Source organism: Cervus canadensis, chromosome 5 (assembly GCF_019320065.1).
Source record: "Cervus canadensis isolate Bull #8, Minnesota chromosome 5, ASM1932006v1, whole genome shotgun sequence".
Classification (NCBI taxonomy): domain Eukaryota; kingdom Metazoa; phylum Chordata; class Mammalia; order Artiodactyla; family Cervidae; genus Cervus; species Cervus canadensis.
The window spans coordinates 99,575,095-99,601,556 of record NC_057390.1 but is presented as its reverse complement, the minus strand read 5'-3'; the positions used below and the strand labels follow the sequence as shown (position 1 = coordinate 99,601,556).

The 26,462-nt window shown below is 60.9% G+C and overlaps 1 protein-coding gene across 4 annotated transcripts in view; it reads left to right on the top strand.

Moving 5' to 3' along the window:
- VAV2 (vav guanine nucleotide exchange factor 2) overlaps positions 1-26,462 on the top strand; it is a 188,586-nt gene that overhangs the window by 98,132 nt on the left and 63,992 nt on the right. For all 4 annotated transcript variants that reach the window (XM_043470124.1, XM_043470123.1, XM_043470122.1 and 1 more), the window contains exon 3: positions 11,524-11,582. In XM_043470124.1, coding sequence (XP_043326059.1) covers positions 11,524-11,582 — 59 coding nt within the window. The remainder of the gene's footprint in view (positions 1-11,523; positions 11,583-26,462) is intronic.

Genomic DNA, 26,462 nt, shown 5'->3' with positions numbered 1-26,462 from the left:
CTGCTCCCTCTTGTAGGACACACGAGCAAGGGAGGTGGGCGGCCCACACCCCGTGGTCAGCTGCTGCCCTCGGCTCCTCCCCACCCCTGCCTGCGGCTCTGTGGACCCTTTTGGAAAACCTGTCCCTACCCTCCTGGGGATAGGCTGGCTGTGGGCACAGTCTGCAGGATCGTCTCCTCGGGGTTGTCTTATCAGCTCAGGATGCTGTAAACGTTGTCTCTGTCCCCATGTGTTGGAGAGAAACAGAGAACGTCTCTCGCCAGTCTCTTCTTCTGAGGGCACTAATCCCCTTCATGGGGCTCCACCCTCGTGACCTGATCACCTCCAGTGACAAATGCATTGTGGAGTAGGGCTTCAATACGTGAATTTTCAGTTCAGTTCAGTTCAGTCGCTCAATCATGTCCGACTCTTTGCAACCCCATGAACCACAGCACGCCAGGCCTCCCTGTCCATCACCAACTCCTGGAGTTTACCCAAACTCATGTCCATTGAGTCAGTGATGCCATCCAACCATCTCATCCTCTGTCGGCCCCTTCTCCTCCTGCCCTCAATCTTTCCCAAAATCAGAGTCTTTTCAAATGAGTCAGCTTTTAACATCAGATGGCTAAAGTATTAGAGTTTCAGCTGGAGTAGTATCTGGAACATCAGTCCTTCCAATGAACACCCAGGACTGATCTCCTTTAGGATGGACTGGTTGGATCTCCTTGCAGTCCAAGGGACTCTCAAGAGTCTTCTCCAACACCACAGTTCAAAAGCATCAATTCTTTGGCGCTCAGCTTTCTTTATAGTCTAACTCTCACATGCATACTGGGAAAAAAATATGAATATTGGGGGGATGCAAACATTTGGTCCATAGTGAAGGCTAGCTGTTGTCCAGTGACAGACCACCACAGTGGACTTGGTGGAAGTGGGGGGCCACTCCCAGGAGGGGCAGAAGTGATGATTGTGGCTCTGACAGTGAACCCAAAGTGTGGGGGACCTCCTCAGCCATGAGGGTGTGTGTTGTCCCCATTTCTCAGCTGAGGAGCTTGGGACTCAGCTATACTCAGCATTTGCTTCTCCTGGTAATGGACAGGGACCGTCATGTGTCAGACTCAGCATGACCTTTCTAAATGCTCAGTGCTATCAGATCTTTCCAGAAACACCCACCTAGCCATGAACACACTTGGGCTTGCAGTTTGTCCTCTGACTTGTGTAGCTGCTCAGGACCGTCCTCACACAGCTCCATGGCTGCTGTGGTGCCGACAGTCACCCCCAACATCCCTGCTTGCCCTTCTGCGGGATGTCAGCAGCAGTGTCAGCAGGGCTGGGAGTGTGAACACAGTGCAGGCAGAGCCCCGCCCTGCTCCAGGGGCTGGGGGCAGAGCCGCACCCTCCTTTGCTGTCAGAAACCCCGGGGAGGAGGTAGGGAATACACCGCAGGGCCGCAGGGCGGCCAGAGCTCCCGAGGATCTTCAGGGGCTGACGTCAGAGGCAAGGAGCCGGCGAGGGTGGAGAGATTCACGCTGCTCAGGGCACTGGGGTTGTGCTAGCAGTTAATAATGGAGTTACTAAGTCATCACTTCAGAGATAAGTGTGTATGTTGAAAAATTATTGCCAGGGCGTAAAAGATACAATTTTTGTTCCCCTTCCCATTAAAATGGCCATTAATCAGGGAGGGCAATGAAGCGGCTCTGAAACCCATCGGCCCTCTCCAGGTAATGGCTGCTGTCACCTCGTCCCCATTAGCAGCCGGGGGTTTGATGGATGGGGCCAGCCCAGAGCCCGGAGCCCACGAGCCAGAAATGCCGAGGCGGGGGCGGGGCATTCCTGGGTCAGGCTTAGACTGGAGGCTGGGACACTCACCAGACAGGTTCTCACTGTCTCTGTTCGTGTGTAGGTGACCACTCTGACCCTCAGTCTCTTTATCTGACATGGGGTGCAACATCACCTTCTCACGTGGCTGAGGATTCAGTGAGCCAGGCAGCTAACTTTGCAGCCCAGCGCCATACTCGTGGTCAGGGATCGGGCTGGGGGTCAGGGCTCAGGCCCACTTGCGTGCTGGCTCCTTCAAGGAGGCCCCTGTGAGGCTGGTGTGACTCTGAGCGCTGCTCGTGGGCTGACTCTCAGCGGTGGGGCCAGGGTGCTGGGGGGTGTGGTTTGCCACCCCTTGGGTTTGTGTGCTGGGGACAGCCACTGCCCCAGAATCCGGTGCCCCCAGCTGCGGTTCTGGGAGGGGATGGAGGAAAACAGGATCCACTCCCTGTTTCTCAGCAGCTCTTTCAAGTGTGAGGATGGAGTGCAGAGGCAGATGCCGCCTCTCAGAGGGGCCTGGGCTCAGACAGCCTGGGCCGCCGCCTCTCACAGGTGGTCCCCGGCAATGAGGACGCCTGTCGGGGCCACGGTTTCCTCATCTGGAAAGGCGAGACGATGGTCCTGACCCTGTGGGATTGTGCTGGAGACAAGTCACCCGTGCCGAGGCAGGAATCCACGTGACAGCAGAGGCAGTCGCAGCTGGGTGGGGCCGTGGGGACCCGCTCCCAGAGCAAGCTGTGTAGACGCCTGCCTGCTGTCTGGCCCCTTGGTTCCCCAGGATAAGAGAAGGGAAGGTGCAGTGGGGGCCTTTGGGGAGGGGGGAGGCCCTCGCCTGGGGCTGGGTGTCCTTCCGCCTCCCCGTGCTGTTCTGTAAAGTGTATCGGCATCCCAGGCCTGGGCGGGGCGTCTAGTCCTGCCCCAGGGATTCTGGTACCTTCTGGGCAGTGACTCATGCCGCTGGGCGGCCTCGCCTCGGATCAGTGGGGAGCTCTGGCGCTGCCTGTCTGCGGCTGGGTTTGAGATGCCGCCTGTGTTTGGACATGCCTTCGGCTCACCTCTTACCTGCCAGATGGGGCAGGGCAGGCCCAGCCCGCTCCCCACCCTGCTGCGTGTTATCAGTCATCAGGCATCGCAGCTGTGGTAGCAGGGAGGCGTGCTGAGGGGGAGGGGAGGCCGCGTTCACAGACGGTGAGTGGCCGGGGCGACCCACTCCTCCAGCTCCTCTGCCACCTTGTGGTCTGACACGCTTCCCGGCCCCCGGGAACCTCAGTTCAGTTCAGTCGCTCAGTCACATCCGACTCTTTGCGACCCCATGGACGGCAGCACGCCAGGCTTCCCTGTCCATCACCAACTCCCGGAGTTTGCCCAAACTCACGTCCATCGCGTCGGTGATGCCATCCAACCACTTCATCCTCTGTCACCCCCTTCTCCTGTCCTCAATCTTTCCCAGCATCAGGGTCTTTTCCAATGAGTCAGTTTTTCGCATCAGGTAGCCAGAGGATTGGAGCTTCAACTTCAGGAGCCTCAGGGCCTCACTTAGCAACCCTGCTGTCATGCCTGGAGGCGAGGCTGCTGTGTGTTGGCCTCCGATCAGGACTGGATGAGCCCACCTTTCGGGGCGGGGCTGGGGTCCGGCGGGCAGATGGACGAGTTGGGTCCACCTCTGCTCACCCGCTTTCAGCTGTGAATCCTGAGCCTCAATTGTTCCTCTGTGAAATGGGAAGATCGGCAGGAATGTCTCCTTGGTGGATGTAGCAAGGAGGAGGAGGGGGAAGTTTAAATCGTTAAATAGAAATAAGCCTCGTAAAGACTTGGCTGGGGCAGGGCTGGACACATGTCCGCAGCGGTTGTCATGAGGCCAATCAGAGCAGGGCCTTGCGCCCTGCTTCCAACGCTGTGTCTGCCTGGAGGGTCCTGGGTGGCCTTTGCCAATCGCTTGCATCTCCCGAGCCGGGGTTTAGGTTTCCCGTCTGCAGAGTGAAGACTTTGGACCAGATGGTTGCTAAGCTCCTTCTGCTACGGACTTGGCGTTTTCCTGGCTGATTCCTGCAAGCCTTCCGGGTCGGGAAGAGCTCTAGTTCAGGTCCCCACCCCAGTCCTCTCCCACTCCTGTGCCTTGACTTTACGGATCAGGGACCACAGACGGTCAGTGCCCGGGGCCCTTGGACGGACACTGTCTGTTGCAGGGATCCCGCGGTGGGGGCTCTGGACGCTCCACCCTCTCCTGACCCCTCCCTGTGTCCCATGAGGGCCCCTGGCTCCAGCTTCCCTCCCGGCCTCTTCTCTCCTGGCTCCCAGGCGTACGGAGCGCTGCCCCTGGCCTCTCCTGCCTCGACTGGTCCTAGGACTGCTTCTCCTCGAGGTGCCAGGGGCTGGGCTGGTACCCCTGCACGCTGGTCGCTGGTCGGGGCAGACGGCACCTTAGCTGGTTGCAGCCGGGAGGGGATGGCGCCAGGGAGCGGGGTCTGCCGCTCAGCCCTCCTCTTGCAGCTCTTCCTAGGGTGTCAGGAAGGGGCACCCCACCCAGTGAGGCCTCAGAGACACAAAGAGGGTGCGGGTGCTGGGGGCTGAGGACACAGGGCGGAATGGGGGTGGGGTGGCCCCGCCCCTCCTGGGCTCAGCGTGGCGGTCAGCTGGTCTCCAAGGCCCTGGGCTGCTCGCCCCTCCAGGCGCCTGGTCCGGGGCTGGTCACGGCTGTGATGTCCCTGGGGGCTTCTGCTTGGCCCCTGCTTTGGGTGACCCCTGTGCCCCGTGCCCAGGATCCGAGCCCTTGGTAACCAGGTCACAGCCCCTCGTTCCCAGCAGGAAACTGGGGCCCGAGGTGGGGGCGGATGGTTGGGGGAAGGACGGAGCTGGCAGCGGAACCAGCCTGTCCCCCGTGACCACCCTCCCGGGGTAAGCGGGGGCTCAGGCTTTCTCCTGGTGCGGGGGAGGCGGCAAGGACAGACGCTTGGTGTCCCTGCTTTTGCAGGGCCTCCTGTATGTTTCGGGAGCCCGACTCCGGCGTGGTCCCTGACCGCAGTGGTGAGGCCTCGGTCACGTCACCGTACCCTCTGGGCTTCGGTTTTCTCAGCTTGCAGAGACTAGCAGCCCCTCTGGCGGGTGGCCGTGGAGACGCCGGGTCCACGCACTGGGAGACCGAGGTGTGCAGGTGCTGGCTGCCCTGGAGGTGCGCCGTGGGCAGGGGCCTGTGAGGCCAGCGGCTCAGGCCCCGTAGGGCCCCCGGCTCGGGGACCCCGTGTGTCGACATTCAGCCCTCTGTCTGTCCGTGTCGCAGACGTCAGCGCCTGCAGAGACCGAGGCGTGGAGACTGGCCGCTGCTCCCGAGGCTCAGGGTGGTGTCTTCTCCCTGCATTTGAGGGTCTTTTCTTGATCTGGACCCAGCAAGTGAGGAAGCTAGATGTGGGGCGTGGTTTCAAGTCTCACTGGAAGCTCGGTTCAAGGGCAGGAGAAAGCAGTGGCCAGTTCCGAGATGTTGATGGACTTTTTTTCCTTATTAGCCTTTTTCGTTCCTCGTAAATCACTCTGAAGCTCCGACCCACTAAGGATGGCCAGACTGCCCTCCCTTGCCACCGGTCACCTGGCCCCACGAGTGGGTTTTCATTTTGCTGTTTCGCTGTCTTGGGGCCTGGAGTCCAGCCCCCTCCCCTCTCCCAGCCTCCTTCTGGCTCCCTGGAAGGAAGACCCCATCTGTAGGGCCTGCGGGCGCATGCCGCAGGTGGTGGCTGAGATGACCGCGTTCCCCACCTGCTTTTGTTTCCTGGCCTCTTGGCAGCAGAGCTTGAACACGGAGCGTGGACGCCCATGGTCCATCACGAGTCCCTCCTCGCCGCCGCTTGTCATTCTGAAGGCAGTGGCAGCAATGTCTCTGACCTTGCTTTCAATGAGAAAAGAGAAAAAAGCAGAAGGGCAATGCTGGCGGCTGAGCTGGAGAAAGCCGTTTATAATGATTTGCTTCTGAATATGCAGCCGTGTTGGCTGTAGATTTCCCCGGCTGATAGAGAGTTTCCGGGGCAACGTATTTAAATGAGCTTGATGGTCTTGGCCGTTTGGCTCCGAGGCGCCGCTGTGTGTTTGCCATGTCTGGTCCTGGCTGATAGGGGGGTCTTCCTGGTCTGTGCCGTTCCCGCTTAGCGATTCCTCAGAATGGCGGGGCGCCCCCCTGACCACGCGGGGCTGACGGACCCGCCCACTCACCAGCTGACCAGCGACTGGGCAGCCGGGCCTTTTAAAGGCCGAGGTGTGTCCCTGTCCATCCTTCCTCTGGATCATCTCCGTGGGGTCCTCGGCTCACGTCCTGAGTTGCAGGGCAGAGACTTGAGAATCCGCCTTGCAGGTCAGGGCCGTGCATTCAGTCCCTGGTTGGGAACTGAGATCCCACAACTCGAGAGCCCGGTGCTGCAGAGCCCAGGGCAGAGTGACGCACGCCTGGTGATAGTAGAGCGTCGGGGAAGGCGGCGCCTGGGCCGGGCCGGCTCCCACCGGGGACGGCCGGACCGTTCAGGGAGGGCCCGGCGTGCAGGGCGTGTGCACGGTGCGTGCGTGTGTGGCCTCTTGTGTCGCGCAGACCTTCTGGGACCCAGTGTGACGGCGGCTTTGCCACCTTTAACCTGAGGCTTTCGAGGTCGCCCCAGAAGCAGGGAAGCTTTGTGAGCCGTGCCTGAGAGTAGCCCCCGGGAGGTCTGCTCCCATCGGGCTGACCTCAGGGACTGCGGGAGAGGCTGGGAGACGCGGTGCAGGGGGCCTGGAAGAGGAGCGCGGGGTTTCGCTGTCCTCTGCTGGCTCCCGTGATGGAGGCAGGGCCCTTGTTCTCTCTGGTCCCCAGTGTCTGCGTCCGATGCGTGGAGAGCGGGGGAGAGACATTCCATGCAGGAGTCACGTTTGCGTCATGTTCATCCCAGTGTATTGCGTGGCACTTAGTAAGGGCTTGATAAACGATAGCTCGTGTTCTTGTCATTAAGATATAGGATTGGGAGGCGGGTTCTCATTGGACCTCTGCTGTTGATCCTGTCTGTCCATCCACCCACCTGTCCATCTGTCCTTCCCTCCAGCCACACGCCATCCACGCACCCGCCCCCTCTCTGCTTACCCACTCACCCACATCCCCAAACGTTCTTCGAGCATCTTGCAGTCACCCTGTTCTCAGGCCGTCATATGAACTCGGTGAGCCGCAGTCTTTCTCGTCTGTGAAGAGGCAGCTCAGAGCCTGCTTTTAGGGTCAGACGTGATAGCTGCTGCAGTATGACCTTGAGCGAGTTTGTGGGTCCCTGGGCCTCGATTCCTGTCTGTAAAATGGGGGCACAGTTTCAGTCCAGCCCGTCTCCTGGGAGGGAGTCTCCTGGGGCTCTTGGAGCTCTGAGACGGTGCCAGTGGGAGGTAAAATGTCCCTGAATCTGATCCATCCTCTGTTATGATCCGGCCACAAGGCCCGGGGCTGGCACATATCAGGGTGCATTGAATGTTTGATGAGTGAATAAGTCAGGGAAGCGAAGTCCCTCGTATCCTCTAGACTGACTGAAAATAAAGCTCCCTGAGATAGTGTTTTACTTCTCTTTTCCAATATTGTCTGTCCTGTCTTGTCTGTTCCCATCTCATCCTACTTCAGTGAGAAAAATGCCCTTGGGACCTGTCTGAGTTTATGCCTCACCAGCAGGTCAGCACCTGCAGTTCGCAAACCCTGCCCTGGAGAGGTAGGAGGTGAGTCCTCCCCTGAGTTAGAGCCCTTGTCCCCCCAGGAGGCTGACTGCTGCAGCCCAGGGACCCAAGCAGAGGAGGGCTGGCAAGCTGGGCAGCCTGCAGCTGACTCTGCCCACTCAGGGCACAGCCTGCAAGGCTGCTGTCTGACTGCGTCTCCCCACGTTTCAGCAGAGGCTTTGGCAAAGGGCTGCAGAGTCCAGGCCTGCCTGGAGGCCTCCGAGTGATGCTGCCTTCTAAAGGCAGAGTCCCCACCCTCTCTGTCTGTCTATCCCCACCTTGGCCTTCGGCCTCTGCCTTTTCAGCCCTCATCCTGAACTTCTCTTTTGAAGTCGAGCCTGGAACCAGACCTTTCACCCCCTTCCTGTGCTTTCATCCAAATAAGGGCAGGTTCCTGTGTGTGTGCGAAGTCTCTTCAGTCACGTCCGACTCTGTGCCCCCATAGACTGTAGCCCTCCAGGCTCCTCTGTCCATGGGGCTCTCCAGACAAGCATACTGGAGTGGGTTGCCGTGCCCTTCGCCAGGGGACCTTCCCGACCCAGCGACTGAACCTGCATCTCCTGCATTGCAGGCAAATTCACTACTGCTGAGCCACCCGGGAAGCCCAAGTCGGTGGAGGGGGTGAGTCAACCCTAAATCGCCGTGTGGATCTCCTCCACCCCTGGTCGTGCAAAACGCGCTTCTGCAGGCGTTCGTGAGCACCTGCTGCAGGCCAGACGCCTGGCACACGTTCCATCGAGTCTAGCAGTCTCATGGGAGGGGTGCACTCGTCCCCATTTCACAGACGGGCAGACTGAGGCCAGTGGCTGGATGTGAACCCAGGACGGTGCAGGCTGTTCCCCACCAGCAGGCCATCTGACTGCAGCCCAGACCCTTCCAGTCCCCGCCGCCCCCACCTCGCCCCACGCCTGCTCCGCGGGGGGGCACCCTCTGGGCTGGGCCTGGGAGTCTCCATTCTCAATCTCCTCCCATGAACTCGAGGAAGCCGACTGGCCAGCGGTATCTGGGAGTCTGTTTGCCCGGATGCAGGCTGGTGGGGTCCCACCTCGGGGCCCGAGCAGTCCGCGCCTGGTGGGGCCCAGCGAGACTGCCATCCAGAGTCCAGGCCTCAGGCCCCGGGCTCTGCGCTGTCAGAACCATTCTTAGTCCTTCACCAAGTGGAGGGGCTGAAACATTGAAGGTCACAGTCGAGGCAGGAGGTAGACGCGCGAACAGCACGGACATCCGCGGCTTTGGGGAGCTAGCCGTGCGGGTGTCTGCTCCCGGCATGACAGGTCCCCGGGGGCACACACCCTCCTCCCTCTGATTCCCTGCCTGGCCTCTGCACACACGGTCCTCTGCTCGCCTGGGGCTGAGGCTCCGTGGGCCCCGCGGGACCGCTGAGCCCAGGAGTCTGAGCCTTTTGTGTAGAGGGAGGGGGGAGGAGGGCAGGACGAGCAGGTGTGCGTCTTTTCACTCGTTATCAGGGATGCAGACGAGAAGGGGAGATAGAAGATGGGGAAATGTCATCCTTTGACATTTATGTTTTCAGAGGAGCTGGCAGGGACTGTGAGCCGGGAGGTTTTTGATCATCATGGGAGAGGCAGGCCTCTGGGGAAGCCCAGCTCTCACCCCAAGGGTGGGGAAGGCACCGGCCAGAGATGCCTCCGGGAGCCGCTAGGGTGCTTCGCGACACCTGCTCCCTAACCTTTCACTGGGACCCCGCCCCTCATCTGACCCCGCGGCTCTCAGGGGTCTGCTCCCTGCATCCCCTGCCCTGGTCCCCCCAGGTGAGACCTGAGGTTTCCGTTTCTGCACAGATGCTCAGGACGGACCAGCAAGGGACGGGGCGCCCCAGGCAGAGCTGGGACGGCTAAGCCCGGTGAAGGAGCTGGCCCCGTCTGGCGACCGGAATCCAGAGCCCTTCAGTAACCGCTGGTGACAGGCTCCAGCCTGGAGCAGAGCGGCTGAGAGCTCAGGGCCTAGCGTTGCGGTGGTCGCGGCAGCTGCAGAAGCTGTTCTGTCCCCTGAGACTGGGGACCCGCAGACACACGGACCCGTCTCCTGGCCTCGGCTTGCTCACCGGTGGCAGCTGCCCGCTGTCCTGGGCTCTGCCCGTAGGAGACGCAGCCCCGACCCCAGGTCAGCAGACAGACTTCGTCTCCCGAGCCAGTGCTGACCGGTTGCTGGTGTCCTGTTTGGACTCTGCAAGGAGGATCCTAAGTTCTGTCTGGCTCCGGGCGGAGGAGTGCAGCAGTTGACTAGTGATGTCTGCCATGGTAGGCGTAGGCGTGGGGTGGCACATGTGCCCTCCAGTTCCCAAACCCTTGGGCCCCGACACTTCCAGCATTCTGTCTAGTGACTGTAAGGACATCGAGCAATATTGCTTTAATTTTTGTCCTTCCTAAATATTTAGAGCCCTTAAAAGCCAAGAATAACAGCAGAAGCCAAGTCGCTCACTATTTGTGAAAGGCCTCTTGGCGCGCCTGAATGTGGGGCCCCCGGCTGGGCCAGCTGCACAATCAGCCCATTGAGTCTTGTCTGGGGAAACAGACCGGCCCCTGAAACAGCACGCCTCCCGGAAGTCAGCGCACAGCGCTTGGCTTGTTGGGTGAGTCCGCCGTCTTGCCGGCTGAGAAAGGGCCCTTCTATACAGTGCGGGGTTCTCTCCCCTCTTTTAAAAAATTGCCGCAGGACAGAGAGCAACCTCACAGGAGGTCCGAGACGCGTGTCCCGGGTGGGGGCTTGGGGAGGTGACCTGGCCTCGGGTTTCCCATGTCCCACGTGTGCATGGCCAGCCTCAGGGGTGTGAGGATTCGCTGGGATTACGCACATGAAAGGCTGATTTGGCTCAGTTTCTGGGGCACCAGCGCCCAGCAGAGGGTGTCTGTGAATTTAGCCAGTGGTCATCACAGGCCGTGTTCACATGCCCTGGCCTCAGATGCACGTGTGCGTGGACACACGTGCACACACACACACCCGTGTACACGCGGCAGGCTCTCAGAGTCGAGACCTGTCTCTCTGCCTCCTCGGTGTGTGGTCTCACCCAGCGGGCTCCCCGTCAGTCCCGCTGGGAATTGTGAGCAGCTTGTGTGACCCGCGAATCACGCTTGAGCGTGTAACACTCTGTGTTCGGGTCAGCCGTGCTGTCGCCTGGCCCCGTTTCCCCGTGACCATCTGTGGAGCCTCGTCCTTGCTTGCCCTGGTCATCGGAAGATCTGTGGGTTGGCTGTGTTGAGGCCTCTGAGGCTGGGAGCCGGGTGGGTCCTGTGTGTCTGGAGGGGGCTGGTCACGGCAAGACCGGGGCGGGCTGGGGCAGGGACCCCAGGACTTCGGCACATCTGTCCATCCAGGGAGAGCCTCCGGGGATGCCCTTGTGCAGTCTGAACCTGGGGGTCCTTGTTTTCCGTCTACACCCTGATCCTCTAGCTAGCTGGGCATCTGTTTAAATGGTCCATACGGAAAGATTGGAGGGGCTGGAAGGGAAGGGAGCTCTACGCTGGGATGTTTGCCTCTATGCTGCACTCCGGGCTGTTGAGTGATTTTGGGCGAGTCACTTGACGTCTCTGGGTCTCTGTCTCCCCACCTGTGAAATGGGTCAGCACCCACCGTGAACAGGAGTTATTATTAAACCACATGGTGCCTTCCAGAGCAGGAGCCTGGGGGGAACCTCTGTGGTCGTGATGTGTGTGCACACCGGGGGTGGCCCGGATGGGGCAGACCCTCTCCTGGGGGAGAGGAGAGCGGGACTCAGTGAGTGGCTGGGGGCAGGAGATGGCAGAGGGGCTGTGAGCCCAGGCCTGGGCTCCAGGGCACTGCGCCGGGCGTACACGGCTCTCAGCAGACGTTAGTGCCCCGAGACGGCGCATCCTGCCCGACAAATACAAAGCAGGTGTCTTGCCTAAAAACATCTTATGCTCTGCTTTTTTTTGTTCTTGAGATGAAACGTGCTTTAGTAACTGTTCTCAACATCTACAAAACACTTCATTACTGTTTCTTGATGACTTCCGGCTTTCTCATGAAATTACAGAAGCGTCTTTTCGTCTCCCCCTCCAGGTCATCTCCGCCGTGTCAAGACTCTCCCTGCACAACTTGGCTCAGAACAAAGGGATCAGGTGAGCTTCGCGGAGCGCGCAGCAGGGCGCCCACCTCTTCGTCCTCGTCTGGCCCGCGCGTGCCCTGTCACAGATACTGGAGTTTTGAACAGATACCCTTGGCCCTTGTCTTTCTCATGAATTTTCAACGTGTTGTCAGGTTGCCTGTTGGTGGTGGCTGGAAGGGGTGGGGAGGATGGGCGAGGCTTTAGCTCACACCCGGGAAATCTTGCAAGCCTGTTACTGATGGCTGCAAAATCTCTTTCGATTTAGGTAATGAGATCAGCAAATTAATCCTTTCACAGATCATCGCCTACCTAAATGCCCTCTCCACACGTCAGAGCTGGGTTTTGCCTCCAATGAAGTAGCAGTGTTTGTTTGTGGAGTTGGGGCTGAGCCAGGGGGCCTGCCTGCCTGTGGCTGTGGGCCTCCCTGGCAGGAATCGCCCCACTCTTGGCTTTAATTCTGCTCAGATTTGCAGAGTTCCATGGCCCTGGGGTCTGATCTCTGACACATGGATGTTGGGGGGTGGGGGGCCCTGGGACTGAGGGGGCAGAGGCGTCTGGGGGCATGGGGGATGCCGGCCACAGAGGACAGGGGAGGGCAGCCCCAGGTGAGACCTGGTCATTGCAGATTCTGACCCTCAGAGCGGGGTCAGGGAGACCAGGTTCCACACTCGATGGGGATGAGCCTAGGGCCTGCCTCCTTCGGTGTCCCTGGGTCTTGGGCCAGCAGGGTGGGAGTGAGAGGTTTGGGAGGGCAGAGACGGCTCCTCCTGAGGGCACATGGGCTGGGGGGGTCTCACCTGGGTGGGTACCGGCGACTTTGTGAGAGTGGTTCAACTCTGGAGGGGCTCCCCCCTGGTGTTGTCATTGGGTCCCTGCACACTCATGGACTGGGGGTCCCAAAACCAGGATGTCTCCTGCAACAGGGCCCTTGGTGGGGTTATTTGCCCAGGTCCAAAGAGTCATGGGAACAGATGCAAATATTAGGGAACCCACCCAGAATCTATTTTCCTGTTGAGTTCTCCAAAGACTAAGAAGTCTGAGTTGAAGTCCGAGTTCACTGAATTGAGTTTTTTTTTAAATGTCAGAGGGACGACAGGCTGTTTAAAAATGCTGTTGCGCTGCTACTAAACACATAGTCGAGAATATTTATAACACGGTTAGGCTGTAAAGAATAAGGTTAGGATGAAACCCCTGTACCACCACCCGGCCCACGTTCCAGAACGTTGCTCTGCCTGTGAGGCCCCCAGCTGCGTGGATTGGTTTTCAGTATAGCTTTCGTCTGTAATAGGGATAGTTTAAAAATGTGTAGTTTAAAAAAGTGAGTCGTTGGCGGATACACAGACAGTTCGTGGGTTTTCTTGTTTGTGTTTTTCCCAGGAGCGGTCGTCCGCTCTTTGCCCCACTAGCCGGGACGACAGGCTGCGTTCCGGGGGCCTCCCCCCGGTTCCAGCGTGTCCGCCACCTGTGTGCGTGTAGGCAGGAATGGAGTTCGTGCCACAGAAGTCAGTCATTTTATCCACTTTGTCATGTGACTCGAGAGTGTGATCTTTTCTCTCCATCTCATAAAATCCTCCTGGTTGGGGCCCGGTGTCGGGGAGCTCAGGGGTGCTCCTGGGGCGGATGAGACAGTGGCTTTGCTCGGGTGCGGTCCTGCTGTGGGCTGAGCGCAGCGCCAGCCTCCCCACGCCCTGCCCTGCGGGCAAGAGGCCGGTGACCGAGGCCGTGACCGCCTTGTCTGTTGGCTCCCGGAGCCTCGGGTTCCCTGGGGTTGACAGTTGGCCAGGGAGTCTGCTGGTGGCTTAGGAAGTGGCAAGGGGCCTGAGAGTGTGCCGGTGACCTCTGCGCAGTGTGGAGGCCCCTGAGGGGCTGGGCGGCACCCTGACCCCTCCGCCCCGCAGTCCCAGGGCCCCTGCCCCACGACACAGGTGCCTCCCCGCCGCTCCTGCGCTGGGTGGGCAGAGGCCAGCTCTCCGAGGCTGGCCGGTGGGCTTGGAAATGCGCCTCCTTCCCTCTGTCTTCCGGGCAGCATGCGGGCACAGTGGCCCCCCTGCTGGGGAATGAGGACCCCAGCCCCTCGGGTGACGGTGAGCAGAGAGCACGGCGGTCCAGCCTGCAGAGCGGGTGAGAGCCGGCTTCAGTCTGGTGGGCTGCGCGCCTCGTGTGGGCGGCTCCTCGCAGAGCCGGTGGGAGCGGGGGAACCCAGGGGGCGTCCCAGGGTTCATTCTCGAGGCTGAGCCCGGAGGTCGGTGTTGGCCCGCAGGAGGGCTCAGTACCGTTCCAGTTTGCTGTAATGACGTCACAGGGCCTGTCGGGGCCGTCGGGACACCTTTGGGCCTGATGACTCACGGAACTCAGCTAAGCTGTTATCCTCAGGGTTCTGGTCTATTACAGCGCAAGGAGGCAGGTCCAGATCAGCAGATGGAAAAGGCACATAGACAGGAGTCCAGGAGAGACGCGGCACAGACTTCCGGGTCTCCTCTCCCCAAGGACTTGCATGGACAGTGCTTAATTCTCCCAGAATGATGTGTGACATCATAGATGGGAGTTGCCAGCCAGGGAGGCGCCCTTGAGCTTTGGTGCCCTGGTTCTCATTGGGTGTGGGTCGTGTAGACACGGCTGACTGCCCCTGTTGGGGTGACCTTAGCTTCCAGCCCTTGCACAGGTCCAGCTGATACTGTGGCCCTGAGGTCCCCCATAAACCCCATCATTTCTCAGACCCTCTGGCCTGGCCTGGGGCCCCCCAAGGTAGACAGAGATGCTGTAATCAGCAGGACGTCCCACGGGCTCAGAGGTCCCTCTCAGCAGCCAGGCCAAGGGCCTGACCTTTCTTGGACACGCAGGGTGTGGGCAGCCTGGGGGTTGCTGCGTTAACCCTTTGTTGCACATGGGGAGGGAGGTGAGGGGGTCGGGAAGGTGTTTGCGGACCAAAGGTGGGGACAGGACCCGCTGACCGGAGCAGCACCTTTGCAGGAAGAGCTGCCCAGCTCGCCTGTCTCCTCCTCGCCCTTGTCACTGAACGTGCCCCGGGCCCCATCTCACCCGGCCTTTCTCCCTCCCTGTCTGAGCTCCAGTCCAGAACTTTCCCGGGGTCCTTTCCCTTCGTGGCTCCCAGGGACAGGCCCTCCGGCACGCCCCGCAGCTCACCCTCCCTGGGCTGGGAGGTGGGCTCCGGCCGCTCCGGAGCGGGACGCGTTTGAGCAGCTCCGCGCAGGCCGAGGGTTTCACAGGCGATGTGTCGGCCTGGAGCCAGCCCCACTCACACAGAACCCTGACCGTGCTCTCCGTTTGAGAGCAGTCCATGGTGTCGGTAATTAGAAAGAGGGGCTCCTCTAGCCAGACTCTTCTGTTTTAAAAACCCGCAGACGGAGCCCACAGCCCTGACGAACCTCTCCCGCGTTTCTTTCATGCCTGGAGAGGAGCCCAACGCGCTCCTTTAAAAAATGATCATTTCACAACTCTTGCTCTGTGCATCATGAGCTGATCTCCCACAAAAGCCCCAGTTATGCTTCTCAGGGGCTGATGAATAGGAGGCTTAATCTAAGAGCCCCACCCCGGTGCCGGCTGGGGGAGCAGGAGTGATGGCGGGGGGCTCTGGGGAGTCATCCAGCCCAGTGTGTGGGGATGGGGGTCCTTGTCACAGTCGGAGCTGGCCCTCCAGATTGAAGGATGTCCTGTTCGGGGGTCGTCACGGCTCTGCATGCCTGGGAAGGAGGAGATGGCAAAGGGCGGGACCCTCTCTGGGCCTGAAGTCGAACGGTGAGACCAGGGCGCCCTCAGCCCTTGGAGGTCTCATCTCTCAGCCCCTGCTTGCCGAGTGGTCTTAGGCAGGGGTATTCTTGGAGCCTCTGTCTCTGCTTCTGTGGGCTGGGGAGGGTCCCCCTGCCGCCCAAGGTTGCCGTGAGCCTGCACCCTGTGCAGCGTGATTACTGCTGCCCCGGACACCCTGTGGACACCCACGGGCTGCCGGCCTTTCGGTGGGCTGAAAGGTGGCCCCAAAAGATACACCCGCCTCCTAGCCCCCAGACCCTGTGTGACTGGGGAAAGGTTCTCTGCAGGTGAAGTTTTATAAACGGAATTTCACCTGTAAACGTAAGGAGGAGGCAGGAGGGTCAGAGGAAGGAGACGTGATGACAAGCGGAGGTTGGAGGGGTGTGGCCACGGGCCGGGGAGTGCGGGTCATCTTAAAGCTGTGAAAGGGCCAGGTTCTCCCCTGGCGCTCCCGGAAGGAGCCGGCCCTGCCGACCCCTTGATCTGAGTCCATGAGATGCACTGTAGACTCCTGACATCCGGATCCGCAAGGTAGTAAACCCGAGCTGTTTGAGCCGCTTTTGTGAGAGCAGCGCTGGGGGGGCCGGTGTTGGACGTGGGCCTGAGGATCCGGTGTGAGGCCATCGTGGGGCCCAGGGCGTGGGCCTCTGCACCCACCCCCGTGGGGTCGGCATGGTGGGCTCGGCTCTGGGTCCGCAGGGGACGCGAGCGCTCCTGCAAGCCAGGACCAGCCTCCATCCCTGACTCCCTGGTCCTAACCCTGCCCAGCCCCTCTCTCCTGCTCTCTGGCTTTTTACTGAATTGCAGAAAAATTCACGGAACATACATTTCATCCCTTTGAGGGGTGTATCTTGCTGTTCTCACATTCACCCCCTTCCCTCCCCACCGCCCCGAGTCTCATTCCCAAGCATGTCACACCTGGATGTAGGATCCCACCTGCTGGGGCAGTGGCCCCTGTAGGGTTCCCCACCCTTCGGGGGTGCGGGGGGCTCCATAGAAGGTTCTAGAAGGGAGGAGTAGCAGGGAGGGAGCTCCTGTCTGGAAGGCCTTGGAGGAGGTGAGGTGAGGGTGGGGGAGGAGGTGCCGTCAGGCCTGGTCAGTTTTGTTTCAAGGCTCCAGTCTGAGGCTGTCACTGGGCCGGTGGGGGGAGCCTTATGCCTCAGAGGGGCCGCACGTTGTGAGGTGGGCCCCCCGCCCCCCCGGTGGGGACGGGGCTCTGTCTGGCACGTCCCACCCCCTCAGGGGTCAGGGGATGGAGGTGGAGGACGGGGGAGGGACGCGGGGAGGGAGGGGGGACGTGGGGATGGGGAGGGGGACGGGGGTGGGGGACACGGGGGCTCCTCCTCTAAAACCTCGCTGGCCCTGCCTGCATCTTGATCTAGGATCTCTGGCCTCCCAGCCCCGGGAGATTGAATTTCTATTGTTTCAAGCCCAGGGTGTGGGTTTTGCGGAGAACAGAGCTCTGAGACAGGCGGGGGTCCCCTCTGTGTGGGGGTGCAAAGCTGCCCCCTCTGAAAGCTGACCCCACCCCACCCCACCCCTGACCTGGTCCTCGCACAGCCCCTGTGGGTCAAGACTTGAAGGTCGAGGCAGAGGCCAGCGGCTGGCAGGGAGCTTGGGGTTCAGGGACCCGCCCCCGGTTATCAGGGGCGGGAGGTGGACAGCGGCGTCCTCTCTGGCGGGTTCTGTGTCCCCGGCAGCGGTTCAGTGGGGGGCTGTAAAAATGTCCACGTGCCCTGGAGCCCCAGCTCCTCCCGCCCCCAGGTCTGTCCTCCCCTCGAGGGAGCGAAGATCACTTCACTGTGTAACAAGCAAGACAATCAAAGGCTGCCTTCTCAGCAAGCGCCTCCATGAAACATTTATCGGGCAGCTGTGTCACGTTACTGGCTCGTTTTCAGACACAGGGAGGGAAATCGCGTCATGCTTTGCGCTGGGATTTATCCGTGTGCGGAAGGCACATGAGGGTTATTGAAGAATGCCCTGAACAGAATGGATGTCCCAGTGCGGCCAGTGGTGTGGGGGATGTGACCCCCCGCCCAGCTCTGGGGCCCGGCCAGCCCTGCTCTCTGCTCCCAGCTGTGGCCGGTGGGAGGGACCAGCCCAAGTCTGTGCCGCGTCAGGGGGCTGCCCAAGCCAACCAATCAGAGACGCTGCCTTGAGATACAGCATCATCAGCAAAAGGCTTTCCGGTGCTTTGGGTACATCTGGTTACGGAGTGTGAAGGTGGTACTCGGACAAGTCTGAGGCCCGCTCATCTCATCATCAGAAGAGTGAAAGTGAAAGTCGCTCAGTTGTGTCCGACTCTTTGCGACCCCATGGACTATACAGTCCATGGAATTCTCCAGGCCAGAATACTGGAGTGGGTGGCCTTTCCCTTCTCCAGGCGATCTTCCCAACCCAGGGGTCAAACCCAGGTCTCCTGCATTGCAGACAGATTCTTTGCCAGCAGAGCCAAAAGGGAAGCCCAAGAAAACTGGAGTGGGTAGCTTATCCCTTCTCCAGCAGATCTTCCCGATCCAGGAGTCGAACCAGGGTCTCCTGCATTAGAGGCGGATTCTTTACCAACTGAGCTATCAGGGAAGCTACATCGGAAGAGGGGCTTTGGTAACAGAGGGGCACTCCCCCCTTGGGTCGCTGGGCTGTCCTTCTCACTGTGGGGCTCTTCTAGTTGAGTCCCTCTGCCACGCCAGCTGCTGCTGTGGTCAGCGCAGGCCAGGATGGTTAGTGCCAGGGAAGAGCCCCCGAGGCTCGCTGACTTGCCACAGGGAACGTGTGGCTGGGCGGTGTTCCCCCCTGTGCCACTTGCCCCAGAGCCAGGCTGACGGATGGCGTCCTGCTGGAGCAGAGGGGCAGCTGTGGCCGGGAAAGGAGACCCAGCAGGTCACCCACGGGCTCCTGCAGCCTCTGCCCCGCGGGCGAAGCCGGGACGTCCGGCCGCCAGAGTTCACCCTGCCCCCCGGTATGACAGTGCTGAGTGGGTGCTGCTGGGTCCCATTTTAGAGATGGGGAGACTGAGGCTGAGAGGCTGAAGGGCTGGCCTGAGGTCAGGTGCTGAGGGAGAGGTGGAGGGAACCCAGATACAGCCCCACCAGGCTGCCTCCGAGGGGCCGCCACCCTGTCCAGCCTTCGGCCCGTGAGCCTGTGCGGCCCACGCCTGCCCGCCGCCTGCCCGACTCCCTCACTTCCGGGTCCACGCTTGCCTCCGGGGTGACCACCAGCACATGCCGTGCATTTTCAGGCAACTTGTAGCAGTATTTTGACAGGAGAGAGAGGACTCTTAAAATTAACCATCTGGCTTCTCTTATCATTCCTTATTTAGGCCCTGTTGGTTATCATTCCGCCTCCTTTTATTTTTGGACTTCCCTGGTAGCTCAGACAGTAAAGTATCTGCCTACAATACGGGAGACCTGGGTTTGATCCCTGGGTCGGGAAGATCCCCGGAGAAGGAAATGGCAACCCACTCCAGTCTTCTTGCCTGGAAAATCCCATGGACTGAGGATCCTGGTAGGCTACAGTCCATGGGGTCGCAAAGAGTCGGACATGACTGAGTGACTTCATTTTTCTTTTATTTTTATGGATTCATTCATTTAGCTTTAAACTGTTTTTAATTCTCACAAGCTTGATATCAGGCACCCAAGCTAGACCCTTCTAGCTCGCGGAGTGCAAGGAAGCCTGTGACCACCCGCTGCTCTCCTCCGTCCTGCCCCCGTGGCCCCGACAAGAGGAGACCCCTGCCCTCCACCTCCCGCCTCCATCCCTGGGGTCTTGTGAGCTTGCTGCTGTTGCTTGTTCAGTTGCTCAGTCGTGTCCGACTCTCTGCGACCCCATGAACTGCAGCACGCCAGGCCTCCCTGTCCATCACCAACTCCCGGAGTTCCCTCAAACTCATGTCCGTCGAGTCGGTGATGCCATCCAGCCATCTCATCCTCTGTCATCCCCTTCTCCTCCTGCCTTCAGTCTCTCCCATCATCAGGGTCCAATGAGTCAGCTCTTCGCATCACATGGCCAAAGTATTGGAGCTTCAGCTTCAGCATCAGTCCTTCCAGTGAATATTCAGGGTTGATTCCCTTTAGGATAGACTGGTTGGATCTCCTTGCAGTCCAAGGGACTCTCAAGAGTCTTCTCCAACACCACAGTTCAAAAGCATTCATTCTTTGGTGCTCAGCTTTCTCTATGGTCCAACTCTCACATCCATATGTGACTACTGGAAAAACCATAGCCTTGACTGGACGGGCCTTTGTTAGCAAAGTGATGTCTCTGCTTTTTAATATGCTGTCTAGGTTTGTAATAGCTTTTCTTACAAGGGGCAAGTGTTTTTTAATTTCATGTCACCAGCTGCAGTGAATTTGGAGCCTAAGAAAATACAGTCTGTCACTGTTTCCAGCGTTTCCGCATCTATTTGCCATGAAGTGATGGGACCGGATGCCATGATCGTAGTTTTTTGAATGTTGAGTTTTACAGCTTTTTCACTCCCTTCTTTCATCTTCATGAAGAGGCTCTTAGTTTTGCTGTATTTCGCTTGTGGTTTTGTTCAGTCTCTGCAGTTTCAGACCTTTAGGGCAGTCGCCAGCAGTGGGCTGACTCCTGGGAATCCCTGGTTTCACAGCTGCCACACGGTCAGCACGGCACGCAGTTCTGGGCTGTGGGGCACTCGGGCCTTTCTGGAGCTGCCCCTCTTCCTGCCCTGCCCCCACCATCCTGGCAGTGGCGACATGCATGGGGCCAAGCATGCCCCAGGGCTCAGCTCACTGAGTGCTCACCTGGACCCCAAGAATTGGGATTCAGCCCCACCCCGACAGATCAGCTCTCCTGGACCCCGGGAATCGGGATTCAGCCCCACCCCCACAGATCAGCTCTCCTGGACCCCGGGAATCGGGATTCAGCCCCACCCCGACAGATCGGCTCTCCTGGACCCCGGGAATCGGGATTCAGCCCCACCCCCACAGATCGGCTCTCCTGGACCCTGGGAATCGGGATTCAGCCGCACCCCCACAGATCGGCTCTCCTGGACCCCGGGAATCGGGATTCAGCCCCACCCCGACAGATCGGCTCTCCTGGACCCCGGGAATCGGGATTCAGCCCCACCCCCACAGATCGGCTCTCCTGGACCCCGGGAATCGGGATTCAGCCCCACCCCCACAGATCAGCTCTCCTGGACCCCGAGAATCGGAATTCAGCCCCACTTTGAGAGGAGACTGAGGCCTCGAGAGGGCCTCTCTGGCCCAGGGTCTCCACCTGTTGGGGTAGAACTGGGACCCTACCTTCCCTTCCTCCCGCAAGAGTCAGCTTGGGGTCAGGGTTCCGGGGCCTGGGCCCGGCGTGTCTCCAGGTCCTTCTGGCTTCAGTCCCCAGCAGAGCTGGCCTCTGGGGGCTGGGGAGCAGCCTCAGGCCTCACTGCTGACCCTGGGGGCAGCTGGGGCTCCGTTTTCCCTGTGAGGTCCCCGGCCTAGCCCTGGAGGTCTGGCCTCCATGCCGTGATGAGGGCTGCTCAAGGCGCTGGCCTGCCGTGGGCCCCGCCCTGCGTGGGCTTGGTGGCCACGGGAGGCTGGGGGCGCTGCCGTCGAGCACTCACGGGCTCCGCGCGTCTCTCCAGCTCGGGAGTCCAAGCAGCGGTCCGGGGGTGGGGTTTGGATGGGGTGGTGTCCAGGAGCGCAGCCCGGAGGCCCATGCGGGTCTGATGAAAGCCGAGGCCCGGAGCCCGGCCCTGAGGCCCTGCCGACTCCAAGGTGAGCAACCAGCCGCAGGGCGGGACGGCTGGCCCGAGCGCAGTCCTCCCTGCCCAGGGCCGCCTCCAGACCCGGCACTGGCGCCGTACAGAGGGCCGTGGCCCAGCTGGACCCCCGGGGCCCCTCGCCCAGGGTGAGGTGGACAGCGGTCCTGTCCTTGTTCTCACGGGAGCCCAGAGTGGCCTGGTGCCGGAGCGGTGGCCTGGCTGTGTGCACCTGCTGTGTGCCACCCTCTCGAGGCTGGGCTCCGGGGGGACCAGTCCTGCAGGTGGGCAAGCAGGGAGGCATGGAGGTCCTCGCGTGCAAAGGTCTACGCCCCTCCCCGAGGAGGGGGCATGTGAGGCGGCTGAGCGGGAGGGGTGAGCAGAGCCAGGGTGGATGGGTCTGGGTGGCGGAGGCCCAGGCAGAAGCTCTGGGGAGGCCGGGAGGGGACGTGCTGGGTGTCCTGGTGTGGTCAAGAGGGGCGGGGCGGGTAGGAGGGTCGTGAGGGGAGCGGTGGGCAGGGTGGGGGGCCCCGGGGTCTTGGATAGGACTGCCAGCCCATGCTGCTTCTTACTTGGAGCTGGGCCTGCTCCGTCCGTCTCCGAGCCGCAGCTCCTGTCTCTCAACCCCGGCCCCCTCTCCCCGCCCAGCGAGGCTGTGCCTGGGTGCAGTCCCCCCAGCCGAGGGGGCTCTCGTCCCCCAGTGACCAGCGTGAAAGCTTCCTGTGCAGAGTCTGCCGGTGAGAACAGGGCTGCCCGAGGCCTTGGGCTGCGGGCTGGGCGGACAGGCTGGGGGCGGGCCGTGCGGGCTGCGGCTCTGGGAAGACCCTGCTGCCTGCATGGCCTCCCGTTCCCTGATGGCCCTTTCCAGGGCACATTCCATCCAGGCGGGGCCATGGCAGGTCGCTGGGATTTCCTGCCTAGGCCAAGCAGGTATCCCCTGGGAAGAGGTCAAAAGGTCGTGAAAGGAAAACAGCCTAATGGCCGCAGGGGCTGGGCCCTGCTTGCGGGGGGAGATGGCCCTCGGACCCGCTGGCCTTTCTGCTGTGAAAGGCTGCCATTCGGAGAAGTGGACCGGAAAGTCAGACCTCTGTTCAGCCTCATGGCTGCTGAGAAACCGCATCCCCCATCTTAGCAGCAGCTGCAGGCCCCTCGCACCCCTGGCCCCGGACAGTGGGCTGTGGGAAAGCGTGCCCCGAGGTCAGCCTCCCCCTCTGCCTCACTAGGGCTCTGGAAACAAGGGCCAGAACAGCCGGCTGGGCTCCGGAGGTTCACTCGGGTCTCCCCCGGTCACCCGAGGGGCTGCACCTCCTCCCCCACCCGCACCTTCGCTGGACCTGCCTCCGCTGAGGTCACAGGGGGACCCCAGGACCTCCTCCGCCTATGCCCACTTTGGCTTCAGGTCCTGGTCGTGGCCCCTGGGCTGGCCCATTGGTCACTCTGTCCCCCCGCCCTGCCCAGGTCCTGCCCCACTGGCCCTTCGGCTCCTCCCGGCTCGGCCCAGCCGCCCTGAGCCCCGCGCGCCCGAGTGCGCAGGGCGTGAGCGGCTCTGCCCACCTCTGCCCAGGCTGCCTCCTCCAGCCCCTGAATCTTGACCATACGCACCATCACCCCTGCTTCCTCCTGCTCGTGTGCCAGGCCCTGTGGAGGCACGTCCCCGCGCGTGTCATTGTGTGTGAGAGGCAGGCGGTGTACCCCCATTTTACAGGCGCGGTCACTCAGGTCCCTGGGCAAACTTGGGCCAGGAAGCTTAAGGTGCGGCCAGTTCCAGCCCCCGTCTGTCTGAAGCGAGGCCGGACTCTGAACCCAGGGTAGACGCTGCTCCCCGGGTCAGCTCCCTGCGGGAAGCTTGCCCTGCCCCCCCCCCCCCGCCCCCCCGCTTCTGGGCCTTTGCGGCCCCCAGCCCGGCAGCCCCGGGCGGCCTTGGCAGTGGGTGGGGAGGCACCCTGCGCAGCACAGGTGCCAGGGTCCGTCTGTGGGTGCACGGCCGGCCAGGGGGAGAGCCGGATTTCGTGCTTGTTTGGACAGCCGGGCTGTTTAGCTGGAGAGCTGTTTTTAATAAGAATCCCGGTGCTCCAAGGCCTTGCAGCCAATTAGCAGGCGGCACCCGGGTGACTTTTTGAATAATTAAACGGGCCTGTCGGGGCCTTCATGCTGCAGTTTGATGTGCCTTTAAAGTCTGTCTCACTGCTGTTTCCGGCTTCCAGGCGGGTGTGGCCTGGCGCTCTGTGGCCGCGTGTCCCCTCCCCCAGCCCTCTGCTCACCGGCCGCCTGCCTGGGCCCAGGGCGGGTGAGTTCCGAGGGCTCCTGGGTGATGCCAGCGCCAGAAACAGAGGCACCGCTGTCCACACGGGCAGGACCGGGTGGCCGGCTCATCCCGGTTTTAGTCCTGGAATTCCCGCATCCTCAGAGACTCCCTGTCTGGGACGCGCTCTGCCGTGGTCACCCCTGCAGGACACCCAGGCACCCCCAGGCCTCAGGCCGTGAGCTGAGAAGCTGGGGCCCTGGCCCCTCTCTCAGATGCCCCTGGCCGGCCCGGGAGGACCAGGAGCGTCTGCGGACAGTGCCGCTCTCTGATGCTGCCAGTAAACGCTGAGCTTGGAGGTCGCTTTGCAGGGAGCACTTGCCTGTGAGTCGCGTTTCCACGTTCCTGCCTGCACATGCTCAACAAGGGACCGAGGGGGAAGAGCCATCTCAACCCGGATCACTTTCACCTGAAAAGTGGAACATAAACCCCGTGTCCTAGATTCTCCAAACGGCGCTGCCGGTCAGAGCCAAGCGCCGACCTGAAGCACAGCCTCACCTCCTGAATATGGACGTTGGTCCGTCGAGGTGACCGTCTTCCTCCAGAGCTCGGCGGGGGCAGTGGAAGACCCCGCGGTGGTGCTGACCCCGTGGGCCTGGGACAGGGCTGGAGGCTGCCGGGCGAGGGGCGCTTTCCACCTGGAACAGAATGCTCAGAGGCCGCGAGGATGGTGGGGTCTGCCTGAGCCTGGGGCCCTGGACTTGGAGGTGGGCTCCAGGGATGAGCCCCTGGAAGGGGAGGGAGGGTCACGGGCCGCTCAGGGGCCACGAGGCCCTCTGAGAGGCTCTGCGTGCTGGCTTATTTAATCCTGATGGTGACGACCACCCCCATTCTATAGCTGGAAAGACTGAGGCTCAGAGAGAGAGTGGGCCCTGCTCAGGGTCACACGGCAAGGGGGGCCTCTGGGCTCGGAGGGCCTCTCATTGGCTCCTGGGTCGTTTGTTGTCCTGCTGCCCGCCGTACAGGGCTTCACTGTTCACACCCCACAGCGCTCCGGGGTCCCAGCCGGTGTGCGCCTGTGTTCGCCGCCTTCAGGCCGGGACCCCGGAGCATCGGCTGCGCCCCCGCCCTGACCGCACGTCCCTCCCTCCCTGACCCACGGCTGCACACGTGGGCACTTTCCAGAGGCCCTGGCTTTCCAGCAGATTCTCAGGGAAGTCCCGCGGGCAAGGACCAGAGCCTGATTTATTGGTCCTGGAGCCACGGTCGCGCTGCGCCTTCTCCCTGAAGCAGGGACAGTGGCAGTCCCCGAGCCCAGCTCAGAGCAGGTGCCAGGAAACGGCCCGACGGATGAAGGCTGGAGGGGGCACGCCTGGGGCAGGGGCCCTGAGCCCCAGGTCTCTGTTTGGGGGTCAGGGTGCCCACCCTCCTGAGGGTGCTCTGTTTTGGAGCCTTACTCCCCCAGCGGGGGACCCGTCAGCCTCCGGCAGTGGGGCTGCCCCCTCCGGCCAGGCTGGCCACAGCCGAGGTTGTGGACGTTGGCCGCAGGGTGGGAGGCGTAATTTGGGGGGCCTTGAAGCAGTGGCCCGAGCCTCTTACCCCGCCAGGAGGGCGGGGTGCTGGGTGGACTTGACTCTGCCCGATGCGTGGGCCTGGTAGGGTTTATGGGCCCCTGGCAGCTTTTCTGCTTCCAGCTCGGGCATCCCCTTAATTCCCTCAGGGATGTGAGTGGGAAACTTGGCTTGCCAGAAGCCGGGCACCAGGAAATGCGTCCTTAGGAAGGGTCTGACGGCATCTGAGGGACCAGCACCCGCCCCCGCCGACCTGGATGACCACACTCTGTGTCCGGCCCACGGTCATGCCTGTGTCCTTCTGCCATACCTGATTCTCACCCCCTCCTTTTCAAGAACAAATGAGTACGCCGTGAACGTCTGGCTGTCTGGTCAAGCTGAGGAGGGGGTAGTTGGGGGGGTCTGAGACAGAAGGATGGGGCCAGGCCTTCTTGCAAGTGACCCCAGAGTCACCCCTACTCCCCCTCACAGGTTTGAAGTTCCAGCTGTAATGTGGCCCCAGAAACGCCCTCTGTGCAGATGTGTCCATGGGTGTGGAGTCAGGGTCAGCACTGAAAAGTCACGGCTCAGGGCTGACTGGGGCACCTCTGCCCGGCTTCTCAGAAGTGCTTCTTGAAGATGCTCCCTTGCCTCTGATTCAGGGCTGCCGTTTGTTGTTTTCTGAGGGGAAGGGCAGCTTGAGAACCAGTTCAGTTCAGTCGCTCAGTCGTGTCTTTTCTCTTTGAGACCCCATGGACCGCAGCACGCCAGGCCTCCCTGGCCATCACCAACTCCCGGAGCTTACTCAAACTCATGTCCATTGAGTCGGTGATGCCATCCAACCATCTCATCCTCTGTCGTCCCCTTCTCCTCCCACCTTCAGTTTTTCCCAACATCAGGGTCTTTTCCAGTGAGTCAGCTCTCCCATCAGGTGGCCAAAGTATTGGAGTTTCAGCTTCAGCATTGGTCCTTCGAATGAATATTCAGGACTGATCATCTTTATGATGGACTGGTTGGATCTCCTTGCAGTCCAAGGGACTCTCAAGAGTCTTCTCCAATACCACAGTTCAAAAGCATCCATTCTTCGGTGCTCAGCTTTCTTTAGAGTCCAACTCTCACATCTATACATGACCACTGGAAAAACCATAGCCCTGACTTGAGAACCATAGCTCGACAATGTCTGACATCTATTCCTCTGTCCACCCATCCACTCCCCAGCGAATCCACCCACCCACCTGTCCTCCTGGCCACCCATCCATCCTTCCGCCCTTACCCACCTGCTCACTCACCTCACTCTTCTGTCCATCAACCCACCTTGCCACCCTTCTCCCACCCACTTGTTCTAGACACCCACCCATACATCCATCTGTCCATTCATCCATCCATTCATTTGTCTTTTCATTCACCCATTTATCCATCTATCCAGCTGGGTCGCTACAGTGTCAGGCACTGTGCTAGGCAGAAGTGGACCCAGGCTGAGAGTGCGGTCACGTTTGCCCACCCGAGATAGAGCTTGGATTGAGTCTTACAGGCTGCCAGGACCTGGGTGAATGGGTAGGCAGGGGGCTGGCGTCAGAGGGAAGAGCACTCACAGGGGCTGGAGGTAGTGAGCGCATGGGGGCA